The 15,913-nt window shown below is 46.4% G+C and overlaps 1 protein-coding gene across 5 annotated transcripts in view; it reads right to left on the reverse strand.

Annotated features, from left to right (window-relative positions):
* Positions 1–15,913, reverse strand: part of FIP1L1 (factor interacting with PAPOLA and CPSF1) — a 228,115-nt gene that overhangs the window by 21,100 nt on the left and 191,102 nt on the right. For all 5 annotated transcript variants that reach the window (XM_063920934.1, XM_063920933.1, XM_063920932.1 and 2 more), the window contains exon 15: positions 15,285–15,510. In XM_063920934.1, the coding sequence (XP_063777004.1) occupies positions 15,285–15,510 (226 nt within the window). The remainder of the gene's footprint in view (positions 1–15,284; positions 15,511–15,913) is intronic.

Genomic DNA, 15,913 nt, shown 5'->3' on the forward strand with positions numbered 1-15,913 from the left:
ACGTGTTTTCGCACCATCGAAACTGCGTGCCTTTTGCCTTGCCAATGACTTTTCACTATAAACAAGAAGGGAAAAGGTATTGGCAAAAATGCCGTAAAAGTGGGCAAAACTGAATACACGGGGAGGGGGGGGGGGGGGGGGGGGGGTGTACATTTGATAGCTCAGAAATTGGTGGGAAGTGAGCCTCACTTTTAAGAATTGGGGTCCTACCGGTCCTTTTCTGGGTACCATCGGTCCTTTTCTGGGTCCCATCGGAATTAAGGTTTTTATTAATCTTAATCTTGTTGCAAGGTGGGGGGATGGGGGTGACAGTGCTGCTGGGCTGTGTAGCATGCAGAACACCCTGCACCAGAGCTGTAACTAGACATCTTGGTGCCCCTTTGCCAGAAAGTGAATTGGTTCTCCATCTCCTAGAACCTTAAGCATACGCAGTGCGTGCCGAAGGTGTGCGCGAAATATAGGGGCGTGGCTTAATGGAGAATGGGCGTGGCCACGTAATAGTACACATTATACCACACAGTAGTGCCGCTTATACACACTGCACCAGGTAGAACCTCCTATACACACTGTGCCAGGTAAAGCACGTTATTAGCGCCAGGCAGAGCACGTTATTAGCGCCAGGCAGAGCATATTATATACTTAGCGCCAGGCAGAGCATATTATACATATTGCACCAGGAAGCTGACAATATGCACATTGCACCAGGTAGAGCATGTTACACACACTGAGCCAGGTAGAGCAGGTTACACACATTGCGCCAGGGAGAGTATGTTACAAACACTGCGCCAGGTAGAGCACATCACACACACTGCGCCAGGTAGAGCACGTTATACACACTGAGCCAGGCAGAGCACGTTATACACACTGAGCCAGGCAGAGCACGTTATACACACTGCGCCAGGTAGAGCACGTTACACACTGAGCCAGGTAGAGCACGTTATACACATTGCGCCAGGTAGAGGGGCAGAGATATAGGGGTGAAAGGAGGTAACACTGGGCTGAGTTGTAGAGGGGAATCAGTGTGTCTGGACTGACAGGGGGGTTCTAGATGGCAGGGCAGTGAAATAACACAGTAGGCTGGTTGGGGAGGGAAGGTGTAAACACTGGGCTGGCAGGGTCAGTAGTGGTGGGGGACACTGGGCTGGCAGACACTGTTAAGGCAGCATTAGCCTGCTGCTGTTCAGTTTCTACCTGGCCCCGCACACTGGCTCAGCTAAATTACCTCTGTCCTGCCAGATCTGAGCAGGGATCTGTTCACAGGTGGCGGGTCCGACTTCATCACTGTGCTGGGTGATGTCATCTTGCGGCGGCTCCGGCATCTCCCGTATCATCTGTAATCTAGCGGGCCCTTCCCTCTCCCCTCTCATGGACTAGTGCAGCCGGGGAGAGGGTGACAGGTATGGATCAAGCCCCGGAGCGCCGCGTTGCAGCTTCCCGTCAGTCCTCTCAGCGTGTTACTGTCCGACTCCCGACACAGCATCTTCCCGCCCAGCAGCAGCCGCCGCTGACTTCTGACCAATAAGGTCAGAGAAAAGTCAGCTAGTAACCAATCAGGCGCCAGAGAGCAATTTCAACGGAGCGCGTCCCCGGGGACCAGCCCATTCTTACAAAGCGAGTCCCCAGTCCTCATTTTGGGGTAAAATAAACGCGCTATAGCACGTTTTTGCGATCACTGCCGGAGCTAATTGAATACCCCCCCTGAAGACACTAAGGGCGGTATTCAAAATGATATATCATGCCCAATCTCCTTTCTAAAGTGATCCCCAGTATCACGCATAACGCGACAACAGTAATAAGGTTTAGCTGTGTAAAGGGTTGGGCACCCTGGCGGTAGCGAGCTGTAGCGATTATACCACACCAGTCAGCAGAAACAGAATGGGTGTGAATCCTGCTTAAAAGTGCTAATGTCCACCATGAGAGGACGCAAGGGGCACATTTTTTATTTTTGCACACAGAGTAAATATGACCTGTTTTTGCCTGCAGCACACACACACACACAAAAAAAACCCACAAAAAAACAAAACATAACTGTACTTTAATCCTTGCTGGACTTACTTACAACTCTAAATGATTTGTAAAAGAACTCTATACATCTAATGGTTTAATATACTATACAGTACATGAAATGTGGTCATAAAATTGGATCTACAATTCTGACATTTAACCAGTTTGTCTGAAAACACTGGTAACAATTCATGTGTGGCAAGATTCTAGTGTGCGCGCCAAAGTGTACGATAGTGGACAAAAGCGGGGAAGCTCTTTGATCCCCTTAAATCACAAGATAGTAGAAATGTTATATTTTCATATTTTATAGAGAATAAATGTTTTTTCTATAAAAAACAGTCTTCTCTTTACCATGTTTCATTCGTCCCATTACTTTTCTTGGAACAAATGAAAACGAAAAATCAGGAAAATAGAGGGGCCTGCAATAAAAGGCCCCAATAGAGGCTCTTCACCGACTCAAAGACCTTCCCTTGATCTCTCACCTAGCCATACATTTTACCAATCTCACCACGACTCCATTATACATAACCCACAATTTCCCCCGGAGTGTTTGTCTATCTGCGGAATAGAAGTGGGACTCGGGGTTGGTGGGCCTTGTGGTTGAGGTGAAATGTTCTCTTTGAATATTTACAGGACCAATTGAGGCTTCCAAATCAAGAAATCTGTATCTACTGTCAAGATGGACATTACATGCATTTACTTATTAATGAAGTTACTACCTTTACACCCTGGGGCACATCCAGGGTTTCTCATAAGGCTTCTAAACTGATGTTCCCCAACAGTCTATAAATTATTCTTCACTTGAAACAAGAATGCAACCTTCACTTTAGTGATAAAATATGTGGATTTTTGTTTTCAATTTACCCACATTGGCTCCTAAAAAGGCCCTTCAGTCTTTGAAATAAACAACAAAATCTTGTCTGGACGGCATCGCCCTAGCGTTCTTCATGCTCCCCGGTCATCTGAACATATGTTGGAGTGTTGGAGATTTGGTTCTCATCCAGGACACCTTCCCATATATGGTGGACTGTTTAGAGATAACTGCTTTCTGATATCAGGCCCATAGATAACAACCAATCAAAAATTTTAGTTTTTGTAATTAAATTGATAGGACTTTCAAAATACAAAAATGTTTCAATCGAAATGCCTCACCTCAATAATGACACAAAAGCAGTTATCCTAGCTAACTGGAAAAATGCAGATTCTTCTTAAACTTGGGCATGGTTTCAGACCATAGACCATTATATGGAGATAGAAGATAGACCATAATAAGTTTCACTCCACGATGAACATATCATCAGGATTTGTCTCCACATGGCAATTTTGACTAGCCATGGACTTGTGGCACACATTTATGTGTCGCATGGTTTTTTTTTTTTATTTCACACCCATGAAGTCAATGGCTGGAGGTTTCACTAGAATAGTCTCAGAATTGTGCATCTCTCTTCAGTGTTATGTGTTTGTATGGAACTAGAATGCTCTACTGTGCACATACAGGTCACCAGAATGCCTTCTGTATTATGTACACAGTTCACATGAATGCACTCTATACAGTGCATACAGGCCGCTACAATGCGCTCCTCAAAGGTCATATGGGTCACTAGAACGTGCTCTGTTCTGCGCATGCAGGTCACTAGAACGCCCTCTGTACTGTGGATACAGGTCACTAGAACACGCTCCTCAACAGGCATATAGGTCTCTAGAATGCACTCTGTACTTTGACTATATGTTACTATAAAGCTCCCAGTATAGTTAGGTTATTAGAAGACTCTCTCAGTATCTAAACAGGGCTGGTAAATGTTGTATTTGTGAATAGCTCTTTGACAATTTTTCATAGATTACCTAAATAACAAGAAATTTACTGAGACACAACCAGCCGTGCAGTTCCACTGAAATGTTTTTTTATTTTTTTACTAAAGTGGAAATGTCAGCACCTATCTGAGAGACTTCTCACTGGAAAAGAATATCTGTAGAAACTCGCCTCCTGCTACCTTTCTTAGTGAATGAGAAATCATGACCTAGTCTGCCATACCGTAAACTACATAAGACCAGTAGAAAGAGTGAACCTAACATTACAGATCTGGAGTCTGGAGGCCTAGACAGTATCTAGAGCAGTCATTAAGTGAACCCATTTGGAGGTAATCCTATTGTCCGCTGTTTCTTTGGTTGTTCCCTCAGTTCTTGCAGAATTTTCCTGGTTGAGCAAGCAAGGTACAGCGACACTCCACTGCAGGCTAAATTGGAGTGGAGTACTAGGTGAAAAAGCTTGATAATAAACACACACAAAACAGATACACTAGTAGGCCCAGGGGCTCTGCAGTGGTGCAATAGCACTGTTACAGGAACTGTTCTGCATGGGAAAGGATGCAGTGTACAACAAATTCAACTGAAATTTGTAGTAACAAGTAACAATTTATACTAGTCATAGATGTTCCGTTTAGAAACAGGACACCATCTATTATACAGATAATGTAATAAAGAAGTTCCTTCAGGTACCTGGAGTATGGACAAAAATATTGGGCACAGTGCATCCGGAAAGTGCTTCACTTTTTCCACATTTTGTTATGTTACAGCCTTATTCCAAAATGGAATACATTTTTTCCCTCCAAATTCTGCACACAATACCGCATAAAGACGATATGAAAAAAGTTTTTTTTCTTGCAAATTTCTTAAAAATGAAAAACTAAGAAATCACATGTACATAAGTATTCACAGCCTTTGCCATGAAGTTCAAAATTGAGCTCAGGTGCATCCTGTTTCCACTGATCATCCTTGAGGTGTTCCTACAGCTTAATTGGAGTCCACCTGTGGTAAATTCAGTTGATTGGACATGATTTGGAAAGGCACACACCTGTATATTTAAGGTCCCACACTTGACCGTTCATGTCTGAGCACAAGCCAAGTATGAAATTAAAGCAATTGTCTGTAGACCTTCGAGACAGGACTGCCTCGAGGCACAAATCTGGGGAAGGGTCCAGAAAAAATAAATTTTAAACCTACCGGTAAATCTTTTTCTCCTAGTCCGTAGAGGATGCTGGGGACCCCGTAAGGACGATGGGGTATAGACGGGCTCCGCAGGAGACATGGGCACTCAGACTTTAGATGGGTGTGAACTGGCTCCTCCCTCTATGCCCCTCCTCCAGACCTGCGTTATAGAACTGTGCCCAGAGGAGACGGACAGTACGAGGAAAGGATTTTTGTTAATCTAAGGGCGAGATAAATACCAGCCCACACCGTACAACTGTAACATAACCCTTTTGTAAGCAACAACTATATACAAGCCTTGCAGAATTTGTCCGTACTGGGACGGGCGCCCAGCATCCTCTACGGACTAGGAGAAAAAGATTTACCAGTAGGTTTAAAATCTTATTTTCTCTTACGTCCTAGAGGATGCTGGGGACTCCGTAAGGACCATGGGCTTTATACCAAAGCTCCAGACCGGGCGGGAGAGTGCGGATGACTCTGCAGCACCGATTGAGCAAACATGAGGTCCTCCTCAGCCAGGGTATCAAACTTCTAGAATTTTGCAAAAGTGTTTGAACCCGACCAAGTACCTGCTCGGCAAAGCTGTAATGCCGAGACGCCTCGGGCAGCCGCCCAAGAAAGGCAATCCAGCCGTAGAATGAGCCTGCTGAATTGGGTTACAGATCCAGCGAGCAATAGTCTGCTTAGAATCAGGAGCGCATACAGGACAAACAGTGCCTCTGATTTCCTAACCCGAGCCGTCCTGGCTACATAAATTTTTAAGGCCCTGACTACATCAAGTGACTTGGAATCCTCCACGTCACCCGTAGCCACAGGCACCACAATAGGTTGGTTCATATGAAACGACGAAACCACTTTAGGCAGAAATTGAGGACGAGTCCTCAACTCTGCTCGATCCACATGGAAAATCAGATAGGGGCTCTTGTAAGACAAAGCCGCCAATTCGGACACCCGCCTCGCAGATGCCAAGGCCAACAACGACCACTTTCCAAGTGAGAAATTTTAATTCAACTGTTTGAAGAAGTTCAAACCAGTGTGATTTAAGGAACTGTAACACCACGTTAAGGTGCCACTGGGGGCACAAAAGGAGGTTGGATGTGCAGCACTCCCTTTACAAAAGTCTGGACTTCTGGGAGAGAAGCCAATTCCTTCTGAAAGAATATAGATAAGGCCGAAATCTGCACCTTAATGGAGCCTAACTTTAGGCCCATATCCACTCCTGTCTGTAGAAAATGGAGAAAAATGACCCAGCTGAAACTCTTCCATAGGAGCATTCTTGGCTTCACACCAAGATACATATTTCCTCCAGATACGGTGATAGTGCTTCACCGTTACCTCCTTCCTAGCTTTGAGTAGAGTAGGGATGACTTCCCCCGGAAAACCTTTCCTAGCTAGGATTTGGTGTTCAACCGCCATGCCGTCAAACTTAACCGCAGTAAGTCTTGGAACACACAGGGGCCCTGTTGCAACAGGTCCTCCCTGGGAGGAAGAGGCCACGGATCTTCTGTGATCATTTCCTGAAGATCTGAATACCAGGCCCTTCGAGGCCAATCTGGGACAATGAGTATGGTCTACACCAGAGGTTCTCAAACTCGGTCCTCGGGGGCACACACAGTGGATGTTTTGCAGGTAACCCAGCAGGTGCACAGGTGTATTAATTACTCACTGACACATTTTAAAAGGTCCACAGGTGGAGCTAATTATTTCACTTGCGATTCTGTGAGGAGACCTGCAAAACATGCACTGTGTGTGCCTCCGAGGACAAAGTTTGAGAACCTCTGGTCTACACTCTTGTTCATCTTATTATTCTCAATATTTTTGAGATAAGTGGAAGCGGAGGGAACACACAGACCGACTGAAACACCCACGGTGTCTCCAGGGCGTCCACCGCCACTGCCTGAGGGTCCCTCGACCTGGAAGCTTTCTGTTGAGGCGTGACGCCATCATGTCTATTTGAGGAAGTCCCCAAGACTTGTTATCTCTGCAAAGACTTCTTGATGAAGTCCCCACTCTCCTGGATGGAGATCGTGCCTGCTGAGGAAGTCTGCCTCCCAGTTGTCTACTCCTGGAATAAAGACCGCTTACAGAGCGCTTACTTGATTTTCCGCCCAGCGAAGAATCCTGGTGGCTCCTGCCATTGCTGCTCTGCTCCTTGTCCCGCCCTGGCGGTTTACATGCGCCACGGCTGTGACGTTGTCTGACTGGATCAGAACGGGTAGGTTGCGAAGAAGATTCTCCGCCTGTTGCAGGCCGTTGTATATGGCCCTTAATTCCAGCACATTGATGTGTAGACAAGCCTCCTGGCTTGACCATATTCCCTGAAAATTTTTTCCTTGTGTGACTGCTCTCCATCCTTGGAGGCTCGCGTCCGTGGTCACACGAAACCAATCTCGAATGCCGAACCTGCGACCCTCTAGAAGGTGAGCACTCTGGAGCCACACAGGAGAGAGACCCTGGCCCTGGGGGACAAGCTCATCCTCCGATGCATCTGTAGATGGGATCCTGACCACTTATCCAGAAGGTCCCACTGAAAAGTTCTCGCATGGAACCTGCCGAACGGAATGGCCTCGTAGGCGGCCACCATCTTTCCCAATACTCGAGTGCATTGATGAACTGACACTCTTTTTGGTTTCAGCAGGTCCTTGACCATGTTCTGGAGTTCCTGGGCTTTTTCCATTGGGAGAAAAACCCTCTTTTTTTCCGTGTCCAGAATCATGACCAAAAATGACAGCCGAGTTGTCGGAACCAACTGCGACTTTGGTAGATTTAGAATCCAGCCGTGTTGTTGTAATACTCTCAGGGAGAGAGACACTTTTTAGTAACTGATCTCTTGATCTTGCCTTTATCATGAGATCGTCCAAGTATGGGATAATTGTGACCCCCTGCTTGCGCAGGAGCACCATCATTTCCGCCATTACCTTGGTGAAAATTATCGGTGCCGTGGAAAGCCCAAACGGCAACGTCTGAAACTGGTAATGACAATCCTGTACAGCCAATCTCAGGTACGCCTGATGAGGAGGATATATATGGGGACATGAAGGTATGCATCCTTTATGTCTAGTGACACCATAAACCCCCCCCCCCCCCTTCCAGGCTGGAGATCACTGCCCGGAGAGATTCCATCTTGAATTTGAACTTCTTCAAATATAGGTTTAGGGATTTTAGATTCAGAATTGGTCTGACTGAGCCATCCGGCTTAGGGACCACAAATAGGGTTGAATAAAACCCTTTCCCCTGTTGCACTAGGGGAACCCTGATAATCACTTGCTGTTGACACAGCTTTTGTATGGCAGCTGAAACTATTTCCCTCTCTTGGGGAGAAGCTGGCAAGGGCGATTTGAAAAATCGGTGTGGAGGCACATCTTCGAACGCCAGCTTGTAGCCTTGGGATACAATTTCGACCACCCAAGGATCCAAATCCGACTGAACCCAGACCTGGCTGAAGAGTCGAAGACGTGCCCCCCGCAGCGGAGCCCCAGCGTCATGCGGTGGATTTTGTAGAGGCCGGGAGGATTTTTGTTCCTGGGAACTAGCCGTAGCTGGTGTTCTTTTCCCTCTACCTCTGGCGAGGAAGGAAGAGCCACGCCCCTTTCTGAACTTATGAGACCAAAAGGACTGCATCTGGTATTGAGGTGTTTTCTTCTGCTGTGGGGGAACGTAAGGCAAAAGAGACGACTTACCCGCGGTAGCTGTGGAAACCAGGTCCGCGAGGCCTTCCCCAAATAAAACTTCACCTTTGTAAGGCAAAGCCTCCATATGTCTCTTTGAGTCAGCATCACCTGTCCATTGACGGGTCCACAGGGACCTTCTAGCAGAAACTGCCATGGCATTGGCTCTTGAACCCAAAAGCCCAATATCTCTCGCAGCCTCTCTCATATATAACGCTGCGTCCTTGATGTGCCCTAAGGTCAACAAAATACTATCTTTATCTAGGGTGTCAATGTCAGATGACAAGTTATCTACCCAAGCTGCAATTGCGCTACCCACCCATGCCGACGCTACTGCAGGTCTGAGCAGGGCTCCCGTAGTCGCATAAATTGATTTTAAGGTAGTTTGCTGCCTGCGATCCGCAGGATTCTTTAGGGCCGCTGTGTCCGGGGACGGTAGTGCCACCTTTTCGGACAAGCGCATCAAGGTCTTGCCCACCGTAGGGCGAGGATTCCCACCGTACCCTGTCCTTTGAGTGGAAGGGATACGCCATAATACTCTTGGGAACCGGCAGTCTCTTGTCCGGAGTTTCCCAAGCCTTTTCAAATAAAAGCGTTCAGCTCATGAGATGGGGGAAACGTTACCTCAGGTTTCTTTTCCTTAAACATGCAGACCCTTGTGTCAGGGACAGAAGGGTCCTCTGTGATATGCAAAACATCTTTTATTGCAATAATCATATATTGAATACTCTTGGGTGCAACCTTGCATCATCATAGTCGACACTGGAGTAGAAATCCGTGTCGGTATCAGTGTCTGCCATCTGGTAAAAGGGAAGTTTATGGGACCCTGAAGGGTCTTGTGACACAGTAACAGCCATGGATTGACTCCCTGCTTTTTCCTTGGACTCTGCTTTGTCTAATCTCTTATGTAATAAAGCCACATTAGCATTTAAAACATTCCACATGTCCAACCAATCAGGTGTCGGCTGTGCCGATGGAGACACCACCATCTGCTCTGCTTCCTCCCTAGACGAGCCTTCCGCCTCAGACATGTCGACACACACGTACTGACACCCCCACACACACTGGGATATATGAATATGGGGACAGACCCACAATTAGGCCCTTTGGAGAGACAGGGAGAGAGTATGCCAGCACACACCCAGCGCCACTAGATACTGAAGTCCCAGCCTGTACAGTTCTTTATATATAGAATTAACACCAAATAAATGTGCCTACCCCCCCCTCGTTTTTGCCCCGTTACTTGTTCAGCAGGCGAGAGTCCGGGAGCATCTTCTCTGCAGCGCGCTGTGGAGAAAATGGCGCTGGTTAGTGCTGGAAGATCAAGCTCCGCACCCTCGACGGTGGGCTTCGGTCCCGCTATTTTTATTATACTGGCAGGGGATTTATTATATACTGCCCCGCAGTATCTATATACGTGTGCCAGTCTTATGTGAAGTAAAAATTGTTGCCCAGGGCGCCCCCCCTGCACCCTTGATGTGCCTGTATGTGTTGTGGGAGCAATGGCGCGCTGCGCGGCACCCCATACAGATCTGAAGTCTTCTGCCGCCTTTGAAGTCTTCTTGCTTCCTATACTTACCCGGCTTCAATCTTCCGGCTCTGTGAGGACGACGGCGGCGCGGCTCTGGGATGAACAGCAAGGACGACACCTGTGTTCCGACCCTCTGGAGCTAATGGTGTCCAGTAGCCTAAGAAGCAGAGCCCATCATTCCAGGAAAGTGGGTCTGCTTCTCTCCCCTCAGTCCCATGAAGCAGGGAGCCTGTTGCTAACAGTGCTCCCTGAAAATAAAAAACCTAACAAAAAAGTATTTTCAGAGAAACTCCGTAGAGCTCCCCTGTAGTGCATCCAGTCTCCTCTGGGCATAGGATCTAACTGAGGTCTGGAGGAGGGGCATAGAGGGAGGAGCCAGTTCACACCCATCTAAAGTCTTAGAGTGCCCATGCCTCCTGCGGAGCCAGTCTATACCCCATGGTCCTTACGGAGTCCCCAGCATCCTCTAGGACGTAAGAGAAATATATGCTGCTTTGAAGGTCCCAATAAGCACAGTGTCCTCCATCATCCGTAAATGGAAGAAGTTCGGAACCACCAGGACTCTTCCTAGAGCTGGCCGGCCGGCTAAACTGCGCGATCGGTGGAGAAGGGCCCTAGTCAGAAAGGTGACCAATAACCCGATGGTCACTCTGTCAGAGCTACAACATTCCTCTGTGGAGAGAGGAGACCCTTCCAGAAGGACAACCATCTCTACAGCAATCCACCAATCAGGCAAGTATGGTAGAGTGGCTAGACGGAAGACACTCCTTAGTAAAAAGCACATGGCAGCCCGCCTGGAGTTTGCCAAAATGCACCTCAAGGACTCGCAGACCATGAGAAACAAAATTCTCTGGTCTGATGAGACAAAGATTGAACTCTTTGGCGTGAATGCCAGGCGTCATGTTTGGAGGAACCAGGCACCGCTCATCACCAGGCCAATACCATCCCTACAGTGAAGCATGGTGATGGAGCATCATGCTGTGGGGATGTTTTTCAGCAGCAGAAACCAGGAGACTAGTCTGGATAGAGGGAAAGCTGAATGCAGCAATGTAGAGACATCCTGGATGAAAACATGCTCCAGAGCGCTCAACCTCAGACTGGGGCGAAGGTTCATCTTTCAGCAGGACAACGACCCTAAGCATACAGCCAAGATAGCAAAGGAGTGGCTTCAGGACAGCTCTGTTAATGTCCTTGAGTGGCCCAGCCAGAGCTCAGACTTGAATCCGATTGAACATCTCTGGAGTGATCTGAAAATGGATGTGCACCGACGCTTCCCATCCAACCAGAGCTTGAGAGGTGTTGCAAAGAGGAATGGGCGAAACTGCCCAAAAATACAGTAGGTGTGCCAAACTTGTGGCATCATATTCAAAAAGACTTGAGACTGTAATTGCTGCCAAAGGTGCATCAACAAAGTATTGAGAAAAGGCTGTGAATACTTATGTACATGTGACTTAACTTTTTACTTTAAATAAATTTGCAAAATTCACAAAACACACTTTTTTCACGTTGCCATTATGGGGTATTGTGTGTAGAATTTTGAAGGAAAAATTATTTTATTCCAGTGTGGAATAAGGCTATAACATAATAAAATGTGGAAAAAGTGAAGAGATATGAATACTTTCCAGATGCACTGCATATGCGTTTCTGCAAGAGAAAATTTACTTTTCAGGATAATAAGAAAATAGACGTGCCTGTCCTTTCTGTGGGAGAGAAAGCATGTATCCTGGGTCTTGTCCACAAAGCAGCATCTGTGATCATCAGCTGGTACAAAAGGTCAACACAAGTTTGTTCTCCTTTTTTGGTATAATTTTGTATGTTTGACCATATCTGAGCCAAATTACTGGAAACATGTACCCTCGCCACACTTTGGGCAAGGTAACCATTTCCAATTGTAGTCCACGTGGATGGTAAATGAAAAAGTTGAGAAAAACAAAATGCTTGTGTCCACCATTGTCATGTCGACCTTTTGAACCTTAAGCACTGTCTACCTCAGGCTTTTTCAACCAGTGTGCCGTGGCACACTAGTGTGCCACGACCAGTTGCAAGGTGTGCCGCGGAGCCAGAGCAGCTTCCTGCACCTTCAGAGTGAACTGTTGGCCCGGGCTCTTCTTAGATGATCAGTCGTGCTCCGGTCGTGACCTATGCCTTGAAAGACGCGGCGGTGTGATGTCATAGGTCACGGCCGCCGCGTATCACCAACCAGCCAGCCCACCCGCATACACGTCTTCCAGTTCCCGCCTGCATACACAGTTTTCCTTGCATTCCACTATGAACAATCCCCGCCACTGAGGGACAGTGAGGACGACAGCTGACCGGTAGGGGCTAATATTTGTTTGTTTTTTTTCTCCTGTGGGAAACAATAGGATTTATGTGGGGAGAATAAGGATTTATGGGGGGGGGGGGGAACAATGTGAATAATTCATGTAGGGAGCAATAGGATTTATGTGGGGAGCAATGTGATTGTTCTTTCTGTGTAGGCCAATGTATGTGTGGATTTTTTTTACTGTGAGGGGCAGTGTGTTTTTTGTTTTTTTTCTGTGGGGAACTGATGGTGTGCCATGGCAATTTTAAAATATTGTTCGGTGTGCCGCCAGTATAAAAATTTTTTTTTTTTTTTTAAATCACTGGTCTACCTACTGACTAACTTTTTACTGTCGATCACCTGGACACTGCAACTGACTGTTCAGCCCATATTATGGGAACTCTTAAAGCCCCATACACACTAAATGAGAAAGTAAAAGATCACGCTCAGAAGGGCCAATCTGAGCGAGATCTTTGACAATCTCATCCAGTGTGTACACTCAATGTCTGAACATGTACAGACGAGGAAGGTCCTGGTTAACGACAGCCATGTTGCAGATCTAGCATGGGTGTCGTCGTCCCCCACAGTCGCTGCCTTCAATATCAGCGGAGGCTTGGCTAGTGTGTATGGGGCTTGAATGTATAAATTTTTGATTTCTGTTCCTTCTTTATGATCTATGAGGGAAATCTGGTCTCATTGTAGGTTTGTGTTTAAGCATAAGCAGGTTCCAGTAAAACCAGTATTTGCTATTAATAAAGGATATATCAAAGACTATGACTTATCTGTATAGAATACATGCTATACCTAGTGTTCAATCTTAAAATAGGTCCACAGTGCAGTGTTCCTTTTAGAACATACTTCATGCTTTATTTACCAAAATGTAATTACATTAATAGTACCATGAGCTACATGTGAGGTGCTCTAGAATAGTAATATCTAGCTACTAACATAAGAACTTCATAGGAGTATAAAATCAAACAATTACAATAGAAGGCATTCATACGCTCATAGCTAGTTTATGATAAACAGTATTACCGAATGGAACAAAACACTGCTCTAGCAATTGTGAGTAGAGAGATGCCAAGCGCTCCTTAACTGCACCTTTTGACCAGAGATGGAGAGCAATTAAGTCAACTTGAACACTGTTGTTTTGAGACACACTATATGGACAAAAGTATTTGGACGCCTGACCATAACACCAACAGGGACTGTAATGACACTGTATTCAAATACATAGACTTTAATGTGGAGTTGGTCCACCTTTTGCAGCTATAACAGCTTCCACTCTTCTTAGAAGGCTATCCACAAGATTTTGGAGTGTTTCTGTGGGAATTTGTGACCATTTATGAGGTCAGGCTCTGACGTTGGACGAGAAGGCCTGGCTCGCAATCATCCCAAAGGTGCTCGATGGGGTTAAGGTCAGGACTTTGTGTGGGTAAGTCAAGTTCTTCCACACCAAATTCATAAAACCATGTCTTTGTAGTACTTGCTTTGAGCACTGGGGCACAGTCATGTTGGAATAGAAAAGGTCTTCCCCAAACAGTTACCACAAAGTTTGAAGCATAGCAATGTCCAGAATGCCTTGGTATGCTGAAGCATTAAGATTGCCCTTCAATTGAGGTAAGGGGCATTGCCCAATCCCTGAAAAACAGCCCCATTATCCATCCTCCACAAAACACAGTTGGCATAAAAGCAGTCAGGCAGGTAGCGTTCTCCCGGCATCCGCCAAACCCAGACTCGCCCACCTGACTGCCAAAGAGAAGCGTGTCCACAGAACACGTTTCCACTGCTCCACACTCCAGTGTCGGTGTGCTTTACACCACTCCAACTGATGTTTGGCATTGGACTTGGTGATGTGATGCTTGCATGCAGATGCTCAGCCATGGAAACCAATTCCATTAAGCTCCCGCTGCACAGTTTTTGTACTTCTATTAAGCCAGTGGAAGTTTGGAACCCTTCAGCTATGGAATCAGAAGAGCATTGGCAACTTTTACGCACCATGCACCGTAGCAGTCTGGAACCCCACTCTGATTTACATGGTCTTCCGTTTTGTGGCCAAATTGCGGTTGTTCCTAAACGCTTCCACTTTCTAATAATATCACTTGCAGTTGACCATGGAATATATAACAGGAATTAAATTTCCCGAACAGTCTTATTGCAAAGGTGGCATCCTATCACAGTACCACACTTGAAGTCACTGAGAAAGACCCATTTTGTATCACAAATGAAGACTGCATGGCTAGGTGCTTGATTTTACACACCTGTGGCAACGGGTCTGATTGAAACACCTTAATTCAATAATTAACAGGTGTGGCTAATTACTTTTGTCCATTATGGGGCACAATTCAATTCTAAGAGTTGAATAACACTGGGAATTAGCTCCCGGGGCTATTCAAAACAGCACCCTGTGACACCCAAGACGGGATTTCTTCTCGCAGCCCTGGAGGGGTGCAAGCAGAAATCCGACAAAAGTGCCGGGCACTTAAGTCAGAGAATGTTGGTTCTCCCAACAAAACACTGTTTAGTCCAGGAGAGAGTGCATTGCTCTGTATAGAATAGCCCCCGGGAACTAATTCATCAGCGCTATTCAACTCTTAGAATTTAATAATGACCAATTTGTATAAATATGGGATAATGCTGTTTGTTGTAAAATGAGATCGAAGGATGAACAGTTATTGTGAGGTTCTGCTTACATTACTTATTGGGGGGTTCTATGGCTCATTGAAATCCATCTCACTAATGAGTGCACTGTTGGCAGGACTGCAAATTAATTAATCGGCTAAATATTACGTACCTATTGTAAGCACCAACGCTGGGACTGTGATCCCGCTCTCGCTCTCTTTCCCGATCCCTTTCTCGTGGGCGTTCACGTTCTCGGTCCCTCTCCCTGTCCCTATCACGTTCTCGGTCTCTATCACGATCTCTTTCCTTCTCTCGTCGAGGATAGTACTCCCAAGGTTTGGAGGTTTCTACCAGACTGGACCACGGACCACCAGAACCAGGCATGTGTGGGAAAGACACTGTGGCAAAACAAAAACACAACACAAAACATTTCAGTTGGTATCAGACAAATGAAAGGGTTAATTTAAAAACAAAAGTACACCATCTGAAGCCTTGTATTAATAATCAAGCCTGAGAAAATAGAACAGTGCTATGTACTTAACGGATTCTGTATGAAGTCATGACGGTCTGGAATCCCGATTGCGGCAATCCAGATACGGGCGAGTTAAGTATCCTATCCTCCCTCCCCTACCTGTTTGCAGCCTAACACTAACCTCCCCCCGGTGGTGCCTAAAGCTAATCCCCCCCCCCCCCCCCCTAGCCTAAACCTAATCCTCCTCCCTTAGTGCCTAACCACAGCAACCCCCCCCCCCCCGGAGTGTGCCTAAACTACCGCCCCATCTCTCTTCTCCCTTTTGCCTC

This window comes from Pseudophryne corroboree, chromosome 1, assembly GCF_028390025.1.
Source record: "Pseudophryne corroboree isolate aPseCor3 chromosome 1, aPseCor3.hap2, whole genome shotgun sequence".
Taxonomy (NCBI): Eukaryota; Metazoa; Chordata; class Amphibia; order Anura; family Myobatrachidae; genus Pseudophryne; species Pseudophryne corroboree.